The 15,800-nt window shown below is 37.2% G+C and overlaps 1 protein-coding gene across 1 annotated transcript in view; it reads left to right on the top strand.

Moving 5' to 3' along the window:
- slc24a3 (solute carrier family 24 member 3) overlaps window positions 1-14,462 on the top strand; it is a 76,841-nt gene extending 62,379 nt beyond the window's left edge. The window contains exons 3-17 of the mRNA XM_059359774.1: window positions 91-167; window positions 1,233-1,307; window positions 1,410-1,494; window positions 2,343-2,446; window positions 2,742-2,816; window positions 3,774-3,799; window positions 3,888-3,941; window positions 5,099-5,226; window positions 6,609-6,769; window positions 7,906-8,146; window positions 8,802-8,968; window positions 9,858-9,972; window positions 11,158-11,270; window positions 12,295-12,360; window positions 12,464-14,462. Of these exons, the coding sequence (XP_059215757.1) occupies window positions 91-167; window positions 1,233-1,307; window positions 1,410-1,494; window positions 2,343-2,446; window positions 2,742-2,816; window positions 3,774-3,799; window positions 3,888-3,941; window positions 5,099-5,226; window positions 6,609-6,769; window positions 7,906-8,146; window positions 8,802-8,968; window positions 9,858-9,972; window positions 11,158-11,270; window positions 12,295-12,360; window positions 12,464-12,613 (1,637 nt within the window). The 3' untranslated portion in view covers window positions 12,614-14,462. The remainder of the gene's footprint in view (window positions 1-90; window positions 168-1,232; window positions 1,308-1,409; window positions 1,495-2,342; window positions 2,447-2,741; window positions 2,817-3,773; window positions 3,800-3,887; window positions 3,942-5,098; window positions 5,227-6,608; window positions 6,770-7,905; window positions 8,147-8,801; window positions 8,969-9,857; window positions 9,973-11,157; window positions 11,271-12,294; window positions 12,361-12,463) is intronic.
- The last annotated feature ends 1,338 nt before the right edge of the window (window positions 14,463-15,800 follow it).

Below are 15,800 nucleotides of genomic sequence, written 5' to 3'. Positions count from 1 at the left end.
TCCCTCAGGATCTTTTTTTCTAACCTGCAGCTGATATTTCATACATTTTCTCCTTTTAGTGTTTCAGCACGTGTATTTTTTTCTCTGCAGCGATCCATGAGTTCCCCAGGGATTACTTCACCAACCAGGAGCGTGTTGATGGAGCACTAGGCCTACATGTCCTATGTGTGAGTATATGTTTTCAAGAAGTGATTCAAAAATGATTAATTATTGCTGACTGCTGATATTTTCTACCAAGGCTTCATCATCAGGGCTTCATGTGTCTTTAAGACTCGTGCAGGCTGCAATGTTATCTAATAATGCAAAAGCCATATTGTGCACAGATACAGCACAAACTCAAAGGATTAAGCTATTGTTAAATCCAGGCTGCAGACAGAAGTAGACAAGCTGCTTGGCGTATTATTGCAGTGGTGCCTCACTTGGATCTCTGCATGCAACACAATGATGTATGGGAAGGATTTCCAAGTGATTTTGTCAAGAAAGTTCAGTCGACAGGCCCAGTTCTACGATGCATGCATGCATGCTTTGCACCCTCAGTTTAATATTTGCCCCAATTAGTCGAAATTTGGCCAATAAATAATTGACAATTGAGAATTTTGGGGTGAGTGTTGAAAGAAAAGTTGCAATGAAAAATCCAGCTGACTGCATGTTTTGCTCTTATTAAACCAACTTCAATCACTCACACGCCACTCCCACCTCATCAGCCCAACTCTTACCAATCACCTCAGTATATTATAGAAGTAGGGGAAAATCGGTACAGCATAGTATTGCGATATTTTGCGCGGCAATAATATATCGTTTCATGGCTGCCAAGTATCGATATTAAGTGTTCCGACTGTATCCGTCAGTGTTATTACTGTTTTTGTTTATTCCGGAGGCAGTAGCGGGCTCAGTTTTAGAAATATACTGTGAAATACACAGGAACAAGACTTTGTATCAAGTAACAAGTTTCGATTGAGCCTCAGAGTATATGCTGTGCAGAAGAACTAAAAATGTATTATAACCTTTTATACAGTCTATGATTACAACAGTGTTATAAAAGACAAGTAAAATACAGTATATAAATGTACGTAACTGAGTCACGGAAGTAATATTGAGGTTTTTGAGGGGAGATCAGTCTGCTTTGATGGTTGTGTATTGTTCCTCACAGGGTGTGTGTGTGTGTGTGTGTGTGTGTGTGTGTGTGTGTGTGTGTGTGTGTGTGTGTGTGTGTTTGTATTTGCCTTCTGCAGGCGGTCTACATGTTCTACGCCCTGGCCTTGGTGTGTGACGACTACTTCGTCCCGTCCCTTGAGAAGTTATGTGATGTAAGAAAACACTTCCACTCAGCTTACAGCTCTCTTTGTAACACTCTGTCATATATTCCTGTGAAAAACTTTTGTTCTTTATTTTTTTCCTCTCTTCACCAGCGTCTTCAGCTGAGCGAGGATGTTGCAGGAGCCACATTTATGGCAGCAGGCAGCTCGGCTCCTGAACTATTCACCTCTGTTATTGGTGAGAAATATTCTCCGTCTCACACACATATACATATACATATTCATATAGTACATAGTGTTTTGTGGTTGTTCCCTTTTGAGCAACCAATAAACTAGAATAAAGTTAAACTTCCTGTGGAAAGAAAAACCAAACACTTCCAACTTTTTTTCCCTCATAAATCTGCAACTTTTTTCACATAGATTTGCCACTTTTTTCTCATAAATCTGCAACTTTTTTTACATAGATTTGCCACTTTTAATCTCTTAAATCTGTTACTTTTTGCTCCTCGATTTCCACTTTTAATCTCTTAAATCTGCTACTTTTTCTCAAAGATTTGCCACTTTTTTATCATAAATCTGAATCTTTTTTCTCATAGATTTGCCACTTTAATCTCTTAAATCTTTTACTTTTTTCTCCTAGATTTGCCACTTTTTTCTCATAAATCTGCTACTTTTTTCTCCTAGATTTGCCACTTTAATCTCTTAAATCTTTTACTTTTTTCTCCTAGATTTGCCACTTTAATCTCTTAAATCTTTTACTTTTTTCTCCTAGATTTGCCACTTTTTTCTGTTAAATCTGCAACTTTTTTCTCAAAATATTACCCCTCTCCTCCTGGTCCGCATTTTTTTTTTTTTTTTCAAACTTGGCCCTAATACGCCGTCGTAATTAAGTCTCAGTTTATCTTGAACTGAATTATTATCCAGTTACCATTAGCAGGGCTTATATCATTGTGGATCAAATTACTACAGTCACACCACAGAAACCGTATCCGCATAAAAAAACACAAAACAAAAAGTTTTATCCGCAACATGTGAACAAACAGCTTGTATGATGTGGTAAATGCTGCTTGTGTTCCTGTTGTCCAGGTGTTTTCATCACTAAGGGGGACGTCGGGGTCGGTACCATAGTGGGCTCAGCCGTCTTCAACATCCTCTGCATTATCGGGGTGTGTGGGATATTTGCTGTACAGGTACGGTGCTAAGCACACACACATACCTGTCAGTGATGTTTCACTGCATCTAGAAGCTGACCTGTTTGTGCCCAGCCTCATGTGTCCTTAAAAAAAGACATTCATTTTGAATTTTCTGCAGGATTAAAGTAATTGTTCACAGTATTTAAACAGTTATATCCAGTTTACTTATGCACAAACAGAACTTTGAGAACTTTGTTTATCTTGTCTGCAAGTTTTTGCATCTCACTACTTCTGTCTGTCTGTCTGTCTGTCTGTCTGTCTGTCTGTCTGTCTGTCTGTCTGTCTCTTTCAGACGATACGTCTCTCCTGCTGGCCTCTGCTCAGAGACTCGACGTATTACACCCTGTCTATCTCTGCTCTTTTAGTGGTAAGAAACAGTTTGATATAAACCAAATCTTGTTGGATCCAGCAAAATGTTTTTTTTTTATTAAATGTCATCTTTGCTTAGAAGATGAGAGTAGCTCTTTATAGGGCACTCATTGAAATACTTTTTCAATTGGCAGCAGCTCTAAGCCGTCCACACGTTAATGGACCCTACACACACATATTCATGTATAAATAAATAAATAACTCTGGCTTGTTGGAGGATTTCACTGAAGCGGCTTCTTACTGTTATTATGAATATCGTCATTATTACTGTATCATGTAAATCAGATTAAATCTATTTTTAACTGTTGTGAAGTTATACAGCATACTCTTTCAAAAATAATAAAATAATATATAAATGCTTACCTCAAAGATATATTAATAAATATACGCAGAAATAAATTAACAAATAACAGTGAAACTAAATGAAAATTATTACTATTATAATTATTTCTTTATCTTTTGTGTTCTTGATTTTACTTTTATCATTTTATTTTACTGAATATTTATTATATATCTTTATTTTTCCTTTCCAATTATTTATTTTGGTTTATATTCAAGTATTTTTGTTTCTGAATTTTTTTTAAAACTGATTTACTCTTCTATTTATTTCTCTTATTTCTCCGTATTTATCATTTTATTTATTCATTTCCATTTGATTTATATACTGACTTATTCTTTTATTTATTCCTCATTATATTTTCAGGTTTTATTTACTTATTGATTATTGACTGATTCTTTATTTTTATTTCTCTTTACATACTGAGAGAAAATCTCAACCCAAGTGTTATTGGAGGATATTTATATTTATGTTGTAAATCAAAGTCAATTAATTCATAGATTTCATCATCTCACTTGAAATCCAGCTGGACTTCATGTATTTACAATATGTGTGATTTCAACAGCTGTGTGAATTATATATTCATATCTATGATTTTCCCTTTCTCACATGCTACAGTTTATACATGATGAAAAAGTGGTTTGGTAAGTATACTTTTAAACAAAGCAGCCTCAAACTGCACATTTACAACATACTTAATATGATTAATTGATCCAAACTGTGTCTTTTCAGGTGGGAAGCTCTCACGTTGATTCTGATGTATTTTGTCTACATTTTGATCATGAAGTAAGTTATATAGCGTCATTTTTACACACAGTTAGACCACCTCATGGTGTATTTTAACCTGTCCAAGCACATACGTTTAATGTTTATTTTCACCAGTCCACAGGCTCTCCAAGAGCCATATCAGGGCTTGTTTGGTTAGTGCTTCTTCAAAGGGATCACTTCTTGATGCAGACAAATCATATGGAGTTTTTATTGTAAAGCAACAATGTAGGAAATTGTCATATTCTTGTCCAGGTTCTGCAGGATCTCCATGAACTTGCCTTAACCATTTGATGCAAATCATGGGTCTAAAGTGACCCGACAGAGTTTTTATGTTCTATATCTTTACAATAAATTATTTTCATCATTCGGTATTCCAGGTTTTCCTCAGTTAGTTTGTTTTTGATCATCATACATCCTAATTTTATGTTTTCCTTTATTCATTTTTGAATAAAATCCCTTTTTGTGACACTACTCTTCTAATGCACAACATGCATAGCCATTTTTTTTAGCTAAGTAGCTTGCTAAGCTAATTACTTAGCTAACTTCTTGGCTAAGTAGTTAGCTAAGTTGCTTGCTAAACTAACTACTTAGCTAACTTCTTGGCTAAGTATTTAGCTAAGTTGCTTCCTAAGCTAACTACTTAGCTAACTTCTTGGCTAACTAGTTAGCTTAGCAAGCTACTTAGCCAAGTAGTTAGCTATGTAATAATACAAAAACTTTTTTTCTTCATAAAGTATGAGAGGCAAAATGGAAATAATTATCAGTTGTTATCAAAAACAAGATATTAAAAAAAAATCTCGGAATATTCTATCATAAAATAAGTTGATAACAAAAGATAGAGCACAGAAACACACAGCAACCATTAAATAACATGGGAAATTAATGCGGGTCATTTTTGACCCATGTTGTGCAAGGGTTAATGTCGTGCATTATTTTTTGATAACCACACAGGTGTGATTGGATTATTCCACTTATATATGGCTGAAATGTAACTTTGATCAACATGGACTTTTGGATCAATATTTATGCGATATATCAGATAAATATATAATTATTGAAACAAAAAAGCGCACAAAAAATGAACTGGTGAATAACAGCAGTATGTTGTGATTAAAGGGCAGCTTCACATATAAATAACTGTTAACTGGATGTGACCTGACCCTTGTTTGTTTCAGGATGAATTCCCATGTTGTTCGTTTTCTGGAGAGGCGGAAGAAGAACTCATCCAAGTTAAGGAACGGAGCGGCCAATAACGCCGAGCTGGACGACGGCTGTGATGCGACCGCCGTTCTACTGAAGAAAGGTACGATTTGTATTTAATAAGGAGCAGGTAGATAAACTGATGTGTATCAAGAGACAATCCAACTCCATCTGAAACCACAGTTTTTTTCATGTTTTACATTTCTGTCACTTACGAGATAGTTATGATAATTATTAAGCTTTACAGGTTTTGAACTTGGGACGGAGGCTAGCTATTTCCCTCTGCTTCCAGTCTTTATGCTAAGCTATGCTAATCCATGTCTATAATTGATAATGAAGATCTCCCAAGGTAGAGAATATAGTAGATGGTAGAGGTGGGGGAAAAAATCGATACAGCATAGTATCGCAAAATTTTGCGTGGCAATAATATATCGATTCATGGCCGTCAAGAATTGATATTTACCGTTCTGATGGCCAGCAGTATTTTCACCGTAGCGGGCTCACTGCTGGGAATATACTGGAGATACTGGTATCATATGAAACTATCTAAAGAATCTATAGGCACCATGCTCCAGGATAAAGCCTGATTTCCACCGGGCGCGTTACTGCAGCGTCACGTCAGCGTCGCGTATGCCGTTGCAAATAGGTAACACTCTAATCAATGAGAGCATTTCCACCGGGCGCGTAGCGTAACGTTACAGCAGCGTCTCTACGCGAGCATTAGGTAGGACTTCTATTTCTCCGCGAGACGCTGCCAAATCGCGTAAATCTCAACAGAGCAGATCGCACCAGACAGGAAGTCTGACTCAGAGTCAGCGTAAAACACTTCCGCCCCTTTCAAAATAAAACACAATACGCATTTCATGCAGCCTAAAACTACTTCACATCAACATTGGGCACCAGATCAGCAATCAATCAATCAATCAATCAATCAATCAATCAATCAATCAAAGGGTCTCAGAGGATCGGCGAAACGGACGACAAGAGACTGATTGTTGAAGTGGAACATCATACAATCATTTATGACATAACACATTGTTTTTATAAGGATAGATGGTCAGATCAACATATCTTTCACCTCAGAGAAGCAAAGTAAGTTGGTTGTTGTTGTTGTTCTTGTTTACTTTATACACACAGTTTATCCATGGACTGTATAAATAGAGTTTAGAGTTTATCACGGGATCTTGCGGTCTCCCGTATGGTCAGGATTATCGCGTGATCTCGTTATCTCGCGTGTATACGACCGGCTCGCTAAGATGACGTAACACGCCCGGTGTGAATTGACGCCGGGCAGAAGACGCAGCAAAACCGCGGTGGAGACGTGCTGCTGCTGTAACGCGCCCGGTGGAAATCCCCAGTAACATTAACGGATTAACTGTCGAAATAGCTAAAAGTTGTGAAGAATTGTAGAAATATATCTCTAAATTATTGGATAAACTGTTGAAATTTACTCAATTTGTGTGTGTGTCTGCATGTATTCTGCAGCAAACCAGCACAGGAAGCCGTCGGTGCTGATGGTGGACGAGCTGCTCTTGGCGTACCCTCACCAGCTGTCCTTCTTCGAGGCCGGCATGAGAATCATGATCACCAGCCACTTCTCCCCGAGAACTCGGCTCACCATGGCGTCACGCATGCTCATCACTGAGGTCAGGACACCCACAGGCACACCATTTCCAATTTAAGTTCCAGTGTTTTAGACAGGTTCTTTAACTAGGTGATATAGTGCTGCGTGGAGGAGTTATGTACCTTTGTACACCTTTCAAGGACCAGTCAAGATCATTAAGATGTGACATAAAATGATGTAGAAACCTGGTAAAATAACCTGTAAAACACTTTTATCCTTCACGTCTTTGTAGCAAATCAAGTTAACTCGTTCCTCTTTAAGAGTTGTTGAAAAAGAGCAAATAGTTGCAAGTCTAACACCACTAGTCTTAACTGAAAACTTTGAGGTTACAAGCTCAAAACAATATGATGTCATTAAAAACTTCAAAGCCTAAACAGGGTTAACTTTCTTTCTATAATGAGCCTTGTCTCCATTAAAGTCAAACTGAATTTGAAGAGAAATTTTGAAATGGTGCATTAAAGATTATGCCAATTATGGAAGTTTCAATCAGCTGGTTTTGATTGAATAAACAAAGCTGCAGTAATGTACTTTGACCAGTGTAATGTGTTGCTTTTGCTTTAGAAGAAGAGATTAAACAAGAGAGAAAAATTAATTAAAAAAATAGGTTGCTAATCGGACAACTTTGGCCGCCCAGGAGAGGAAATGTGTCTTCAGGATTTATTCATTTGGCAACTTGTAACTATTCTTTCATCAGCTCAGAAACAGCTGATCAGTGATGTGATTTAACTGGTTGCTACGTCAGAACTTATTAAAAAGAAGCGTTTCCATCTCCCGTTCAGCACATTAATACAATGGCGAATTAGGGCCAAGTATGAAAAATAAATAAATGGGGACCTGGGGGAGGGGGTTAATATTTAGAGAAAAAAGTGGCAAATCTAGGAGCAAAAAGTTGGAGATTTGCCACTTTTAATCTCTAAATATTAACCCCCTCCCCTGAATTCGTATATATATCTATTTAATTTTTTCATACTTGGCCCTAATACGCCATCGTAGAATTTATAACTTCAAAATCAAAACTTTCCATTTTATCTGAACGCATTTTTTAAAAATTTTGACTGTAAAAAAATAATAGGAATTCCCAAATATATAAATTAGCTCAGCTTTTGAGGTAGAATTAGTGTACTTGTATAACTGTGTGTGTGTGTGTGTGTGATACAGAGGCAGCGTCTGATCAACACACGGACCATGACCAACGGGGACTCCGATATTCCAGTGAAGGGAGGGGCCAGACGGGGCATAGAGAACGGGCTGTCCGGGGCTGAGAGGGGCGTCAGTGGTTGCCATGACGACCGAGAGGTGGGCAACGAGACGGAGAACGAGGACAACGAGAACAACGAGAACGATGATGAGGAAGAAGAGGAGGATGGAGAGGGCCCCCTAGTGCCATTCAAATGCCCAGGTACTTACTGGAGATGGATCTGTTATTGAAAATTATTCATTTTGAGTTGTTTAAAGACACCAGGGAGCTGCATACAGTCACTACAAAAAATGGCGTCAATGTATAAATGCCACCAAAACCAAAATGATATCTATGTTTATCTTTACTTAATAAAAGAATAGTGTTCATCAGTGGGCTTTATGCCGAGTCCACAATAAACAGGTATTTATGAAAACAAAACTTTCTGTTATAGCCTTTTTACAGTTAAGATCACTGAAAGCTTTTTGCATTATCTCCTTTTATGAGGCACAATTAAGGCATTTTACACATTTACACGCATTTATGAGATTAAAAGTGGCAAATCTAGGAAAAAGTTCGCAGAAATACAAGATTAAAAGTGGTAAATCTACGAGAAAAAAGTGGCAGATTTATGAGTGAAAAGTGGAAAATTTATGAGAAAAAAAGTCGCAAATTTATCAGAAAAAGTGGCAAATCTAGAGAAAAAAGTTGCAGATTAATGAGAAAAAAGTGGCAAATCTAGAGAAAAAAGTCAGAAATGTATCAGAAAAATGGCAAATCTAGGAGAAAAAAAGTTGCAGATTTGCCACTTTTTTTCTCTAAACATTAGTCCATGTATCTCAGTCTTGACGCTGTTCTTTAATCCGTGTGTTTGCAGCCGGTGTGTGTAACAAGCTGAAGTGGCTGCTGGCCTGGCCTCTGTGCCTGCTGCTGTACTTCACCGTTCCCAACTGCTCCACGCCTCGCTGGGACAACTACTTCATGCTGTCCTTCCTCTGCTCCACCCTGTGGATCGCCGGGTTCTCCTACATCATGGTCTGGATGGTGAGAGACTGGAATGGTCATTTGCAATCATGTTAAATGTCTATGACTTGTGTTATTTACTTGTGAAATTAATCAAGTTGGCAGTATAAAAAAAGTGATATTGTTGAAAACTGGCTGGAATAGAATGAAGAAGAAAACCAAACTGGAGAAGTACATTCGAGAAAACATGGGAAAAGGGCAATTTAATAGCGCATTGACAAGTGCAGGCAGAAAATCAATACAAGCTTTATTCTTTTAATTTGCAGAACTGAGGAATACTTCAAAAAAAGATTAAAATGGAGCAGAATTAATAGTTACTGAATTGTTTATCATGGCTGATTCTATATTGTCAGAGTCTGCCTGCTGGTTTAGATGGTATGTTTTTAAGACAAAGAAATCATATAACTTTCAATATCTATCAATATATTTATATGTAATGTGGGTCAGCTGATTAAGTAAGTGAGTAATGTGAATGTTGAGCATTTTAGTCTCAAGGTAGAGATGGGCTAGTCCGGCTATGTAAACATCAATTTCTGTCGATGATAACAGATACGATTGACTAAGAGCTACTAGAGTACAGACGCTTATGATAGACATTCGTATCGCCCAATAAACGGCTCTGGAGGATCGTAAACCACGCCTCCTCTACGGAAAATTTGCATTTGTGATATAGTCTGGCGTTAGCCAGGCTAATACTCTTCCCTCCTTGCCTGAGGGCAACGCTGTACCATAGAGGGTTAAATCTGACTTGTTGAAACCTGCAGAGACACTTTATTTTGAAGAAAGTCCATCTTTTTATCTCTCCAAGAGTTTAAAATATACACAGTAATAGTCTCTCTCTGTCTGTCTGTCTGTCTCTCTGTCTGTCTGTCTGTCTGTCTGTCTGTCTGTCTGTCTGTCTGTCTGTCAGGTCACAGTGATCGGCTTCACACTGGGTATCCCTGATGTCATCATGGGCATCACCTTCCTGGCAGCCGGCACCAGCGTCCCTGATTGCATGGCCAGCCTCATAGTGGCACGACAAGGTAATCACACACACACACACACACACACACAAACACAATGACACAAGGGTTTGTTTTTTTTGTCATCGTTCTCTGTTTCTGCCGTCCCTCTTCCATCCTCCATCCTTCCTGTGGTGAGGCTGTAAGAGGACGGGGGTTGATGGGAGAAGGCAGCTCGACAGGGTCCCTTTCTCCATCCTTTCATCTGTGTTTATTCTTGCTCCTGTCATGAAATATTTAAACTGCTCTGTCTGTCTGTGTGTGTGTGTGTGTGTGTGTGTGTGTGTGTGTGTGTGTGTGTGTGTGTGTGTGTGTGTTCTTGTACTTCCAACATAGTGAGGACCAGAACACGTTTTAAACCAACATAGTGAGGACATTGTTGTAAAGTGAGGACATTTCGGGCCGGTCCTCACTTCTTTAAGGGCTTTTTTGAAGTTTTCTTTGTTTTAAGGGTTAAAGGTTGCATGATAACGATAACTAACTGAAACTGTATAGTGTGGTTAAAAAACTAACTAAAATTATAGTGAAAATGTCCTTCGTTTTCGTCTTTGTCAACTTTTTTCATACATAATGAAGATGGATAAGACAAAGGAAATAAAGGCAAAATTTACTGTGATCTCTTTTAATCTCCCACCCAACAAATACCCCATTACAAGAAACTAAAACTAATATAAACTAACACTAAAACTAAAGCATTTCAAAAAAATAAATACTAAACTAAAACTAGTAAACTCACTCTAAAAACTAATTAAAACGAACTGAATCTGAAAACAAAAAATCACAACAAAATTAAAACTAAAACTGATGAAAAATTCAAAACTATTATAACCTTGCAAGGGAATTCAGTATTCCAATGAGGGTCCTCACAAAGCTAGAAGTACAAGAATATGTGTGCGTGTGTGTGTGTGTGTGTGTGTGTGTGTGTACTCGCCACTGCAGTTTAGTCGTCCATCCTTGGCTTTGTAGCTGCTGTCGCTTCATTGCTTTGTTGTTGCTGTGGGATGTCACTCCCACAGCAACACGGAGGTGAAGATAGCGCCGCTGATCTCGGCTGTAGTAACCGTAGTAACCGACCTCCGTCCCAACCTGTCCCCCCACATCCCCCACTGTCACTTCTGTCACAGCCCACTCACTTTTCTTTTCTCACTGTCTCTTTGTACTCTCTTTTCTTACCTCACACAACTTTTTTTCCTGTGTCCTGTCCAGGAATGGGAGACATGGCGGTGTCCAACTCCATCGGCAGTAACGTGTTTGACATCCTGGTGGGGCTGGGCCTCCCCTGGGCCCTGCAGACCCTCGCCATTAACTACGGCTCCGACGTGAGTAGCACTCTGCTCGCTGTACTTTACGTCACTTCTCGTCAGGGTCGACCTGAGATGTCTGACACGTCTCTATGAAATCAGCGTGGCGCACTCTTTCCAGCTAAAGTGATGTTTATAGCAGCTTTTTTTTTTTTTTTTGAAGGGATCATATCCCGTAAAAGAATGGCTGCTTATTATAACTTTAATAATCATCAAAATTATGTCATATACTTGTATTGTGAATGTGAGTAAAATAGCTGCTTATTACAACTTTAATAATCATCAAATATTTGTGACATACATGAAAAAAAAAATGTGAATGTGAGAGGTAAAATTGTGTATGTGAGAGGAAAAATGTTAATGTGAGAGGTAAAATTGGGAGTGTGAGAGGAAAAATTGTGAATGTTAGAGGTAAAATTGTGTATGTGAGAGGTCTTTTTTGTGTATGTGAGGGATAAAAATGTGAATGTGAGATGTAAAATTGTAAATGTGAGAGGTAAAATTGTTAATGTGAGGGGTAAAATTGTTAATGTGAGGGGTAAAATTGTGTATGTGAGAGGTATTCTTTGTGAATGTGAGAGGTAAAATTGTGAATGTGAGAGGTAAAATTGTTGATGTGAGAGGTGAAATTGTGTATGTGAGAGGAAAAATTGTGAATGTGAGAGGTAAAAAAGTTAATGTGAGGAGTAAAATTATGAAAAGTTAAATTGTGAATGTGAGAGGTAAAACTGTGAATGTAAGAGGTAAAATTGTGAATATGAGGTGAAATTGTCAATGTGAGAGGTAAAAATGTGAATGTAAGAGGTAAAATTGTTGATGTGAGAGGTGAAATTGTGTACGTGAGAGGGGAAATTGTAAATGTGAGAGGTAAAATTGTTAATGTGAGAGGTAAAATTGTGAATGTGAGAGGTAAAATTGTGAATGTGAGAGTTAAAATTGTTAATGTGAGAGGTATTCTTTGTTAATGTGAGAGGTAAAATTGTGTACGTGAGAACTTATTTTTCCACATTGTGATGTAATATCACTTATTTCTCACACACAGATCAAATTAAACAGCAAAGGATTGATCTTCTCTGTGGGGCTCCTGCTGGCGTCTGTGTTTATCACTGTGAGTATTTGACATCATGTGTTCAGGATCATAAGTCCCTCTGACAAATCTCTCTCCGTGTGTTTGAATCAATTTGTCCATTGATCTGCTCCTGTCTGTTCAGGTCCTGGGAGTTCACTTAAACAAGTGGACGTTGGACAAGCGCCTGGGTTTCATGTGTCTCTTCCTCTACTCCATCTTCCTGTGTTTCTCCTGCCTCATCGAGTACAACATCTTCACCTTTGTCAACCTGCCAACCTGCCGGGACGACTGAGACACACACACACACACACACAGACACACACATACAAACAAACACGCACACACAAACTTCTACACACACCCACCCTGGATGTGGTGTTTCCAAGTGAAGTTTTTGAACGACGGCGGTGTCCGACAAAAGAATGAGAAGTTTAATTTAATAGTATATGTTTGAGAGTGCGGGAGCAAAGATCGAAACTCGTTACAAGACCCCACAAAGGACAGCACTGAGGACAACAGCCCCAACAACAACAACAACAACAACTAGAAAACTGTCCGACTACTGCCCGCTTCTGACGTGAGAACCTTTATTTTGAAAATCCCTGTATTTAGGTGTAAAATTAGTCCATTTTGAGTAGCTGCTAACCTTTTCTTGAGAGGAAAAAGGTGGATCTTTTAGTTACACCAGTGCAGAGTAATAATAATTATAAAAGCAATGATATAAACGGGTGGGAGGGTGTAGGTAAATAATATTGTTTAACAGTCTTCAGGCTGGATTTGTTATGCAGATAAGCACATTTAGATTTCTATTATGTGACCACAATCAAGTCTGTTGAACATTTTAAGACATAGAAGTACAGATCTTGGGGAGGGGGATAATACCTGAAACACAAACAACCAGAGAGCCAGGGCATTATTATTATACCTTCATTAACTTTAATAGAATCACAGCTGTAGCTTCTGTTTTCTATTGGAATTTAATAAGCTTTATGGGGAGTTGTTTTTTTTTCCTTTTCATTCTGTAAATAGCACACCTCACCTCTGTAAATACCCCCAGATGTCATATTCATTATTTATTCATGTCATACACACACACACACACACAGAGAGAGACACAGACTATCCTCTGGAGGTCAGGCAGGTTTTTATTTATGGTCTTTTTCTGAAAAACAAAAGACCAAAGATATTTTCAGAAGACCATTCGTGTAGAAAAAACAAGCACAATTTTCTCTGAAGTATTGTTGATTTAATTTATTCACTTTTGTGTGTGTGCGTGCGTGTGTGTGGTGTGTGTGCGTGTGTGTGTGTGGAATTCAAACTGGCACTGTAAACCGACACTGTAAGTGTTTTTTCTCCTCCTGATGCATGCTGATTATAAGGATGGCATCCTTGTAAAATGAAGCAGGTTTTTGTATGAATTGTCATGTGGAGGTTGTTGGGAAGTTGTGTGGAGAGTTTCAAAGCCTGTGCTGCCACCTAAGGACAGAAAATAATGCTTTTTCTCTGACGAAATAGACTCAAACACTGCGTTTGGTTGAGGTATTCCCCCTGTGGTGGATGGAAGTCCTTCTTCACTTCTCTGTGGTCCCAAAAAAGAAGTGGGGTGTCATAATAAAGTGGTAGTGTCATATAGGAGTAGAGTAAATATATAGAGCATCAGGGCTTTTTCTCCCAGCTCTAATACTTTAAGGTTGGGGTTTTAACTTTATTTTTATTCAGGAGTTCTTTGTATTTTGTAATGCCTAATGTCTAGATTTGTCCAGATATGGTAGGTAGGTTTGTGGTAAATTGAGATAAATATTTATACTACTTTTTAGAGCATGTGCAATGTGTCCGTGGAACCCTATGGGGGATTTTTTTTATTTCAATAAAGGAGTCAAAGGCACACCAGCGAAGTTACGCTCAAAGACTTCTCCCTGAGCCTGTCGATCCTCACAAATATCCATCAAAATGTTTTCTCCACATTTTAAATTTATAGCACTCGACTAATTTTTTATTTTTTTTTGTGATTTAAGACAATTGCGAAAACACACGACTAAGTCCGATTTGTTTCAGGGATGTTTTTATTTATTTATTTTTATCAGTAATATCAAATATCAAAAATCTGAGAAATATCTGTACAAATAATTAATGTTTTTTTTTTAAATAATATATATATATAATAGATATTTATTTCTTTTTGAGACGCAGGCAGAGGACTCCGTGCTATGACCGGAAAACAGGGTTTAAATGTGTTTAGAATCTAATGTAATGCAATAACTATGAGATTACTAATATGTAAATATGCTGCTTTAATGATCAAAGACAAGAGTTTAATATTGAGATTTTCAGAATGTCTGTCGATATGTGACAGTGTTACAGCATTCACTATGAAATAATTTATCACTGGCTATAGGAACAATCAAAACAGGACTGTTAATAACACACCAAACATCATCACACACTAAAAATCAGATTATTGATAAACTGAAGTGTTTAAATTATATCAAATACTATAGATTCTGACTATAATGTCTACCTGATGGGAGACCCCCTATATTTAGAATCTGGGGTAAATATTTTCTCAAGTCCCATAATTTCCTAATAATAATAATAATTTATTTAACAGTTTCCATGAAATAATCATGTGGTGCTAATAAATATAAATATTCAGACAGAATGGAAAGTATAGAAGTAATTTATGAAAGAACCGGGGAATTGTTACATAGTTGTGTTGAGTTTAAAAGAAAAAAAAAGTTGCAGATTTCCAGAAGAATTATAATTACGGAATTCCATTTCCAGTCAAAAATAAAATAATTTGTAGTAATCAAAGTTGAAAATTTGAGAGCAAGTCAAAAGTATTAATAATAATTATAATAATTATAATAATAATGATGATGCATTTTATTTCCAATGCACTTTACACTAGAAATAAAATGTATTATTATTATTTTATTTTATTTTTTTATGGAATCCCATTTCCAGTACAAAATAAAATAATAATTTGTAGTAATCAGTCAAAAATGTTGAGAGCAAGTCAAAAGTATTAATAATGATAGTAATAATAATAATAATTGTACATTTTATTTCTAATGCACTTTACACTAGAAATAAAATGTATTATTATTATTGTTGTTATTATTATTATTATGTCTTGACACATATAATTCCATATAATTCTTTTGGAAATAACTAACTATAACAATAAATATAAAATACATTCTTATATTTCTGAACTTCCATATATTCTTAACGACAGAAGAGCCGACAGAAATCCATCAAACACAAGTATTATATATATAAAGTTAAAATCACCAAGTGTGTGTGATGCATTCTGGGATTTGATGTACACACACGCTCCAACACGTGGATCTTTAAGCATGTGTAGCATTTCTGGCTCAAACCAGTATCCATCACGAGCCCTGAGCTCGCTACTGCCGATGTTTAAAGAGTGACTAATGTATAGATAATTACTCTATATCACACTGACTGTTGAGTAA

This window comes from Centropristis striata, chromosome 20 (assembly GCF_030273125.1).
Source record: "Centropristis striata isolate RG_2023a ecotype Rhode Island chromosome 20, C.striata_1.0, whole genome shotgun sequence".
NCBI lineage: Eukaryota > Metazoa > Chordata > Actinopteri > Perciformes > Serranidae > Centropristis > Centropristis striata.
This window is presented reverse-complemented; position numbering and strand designations above follow the sequence as displayed.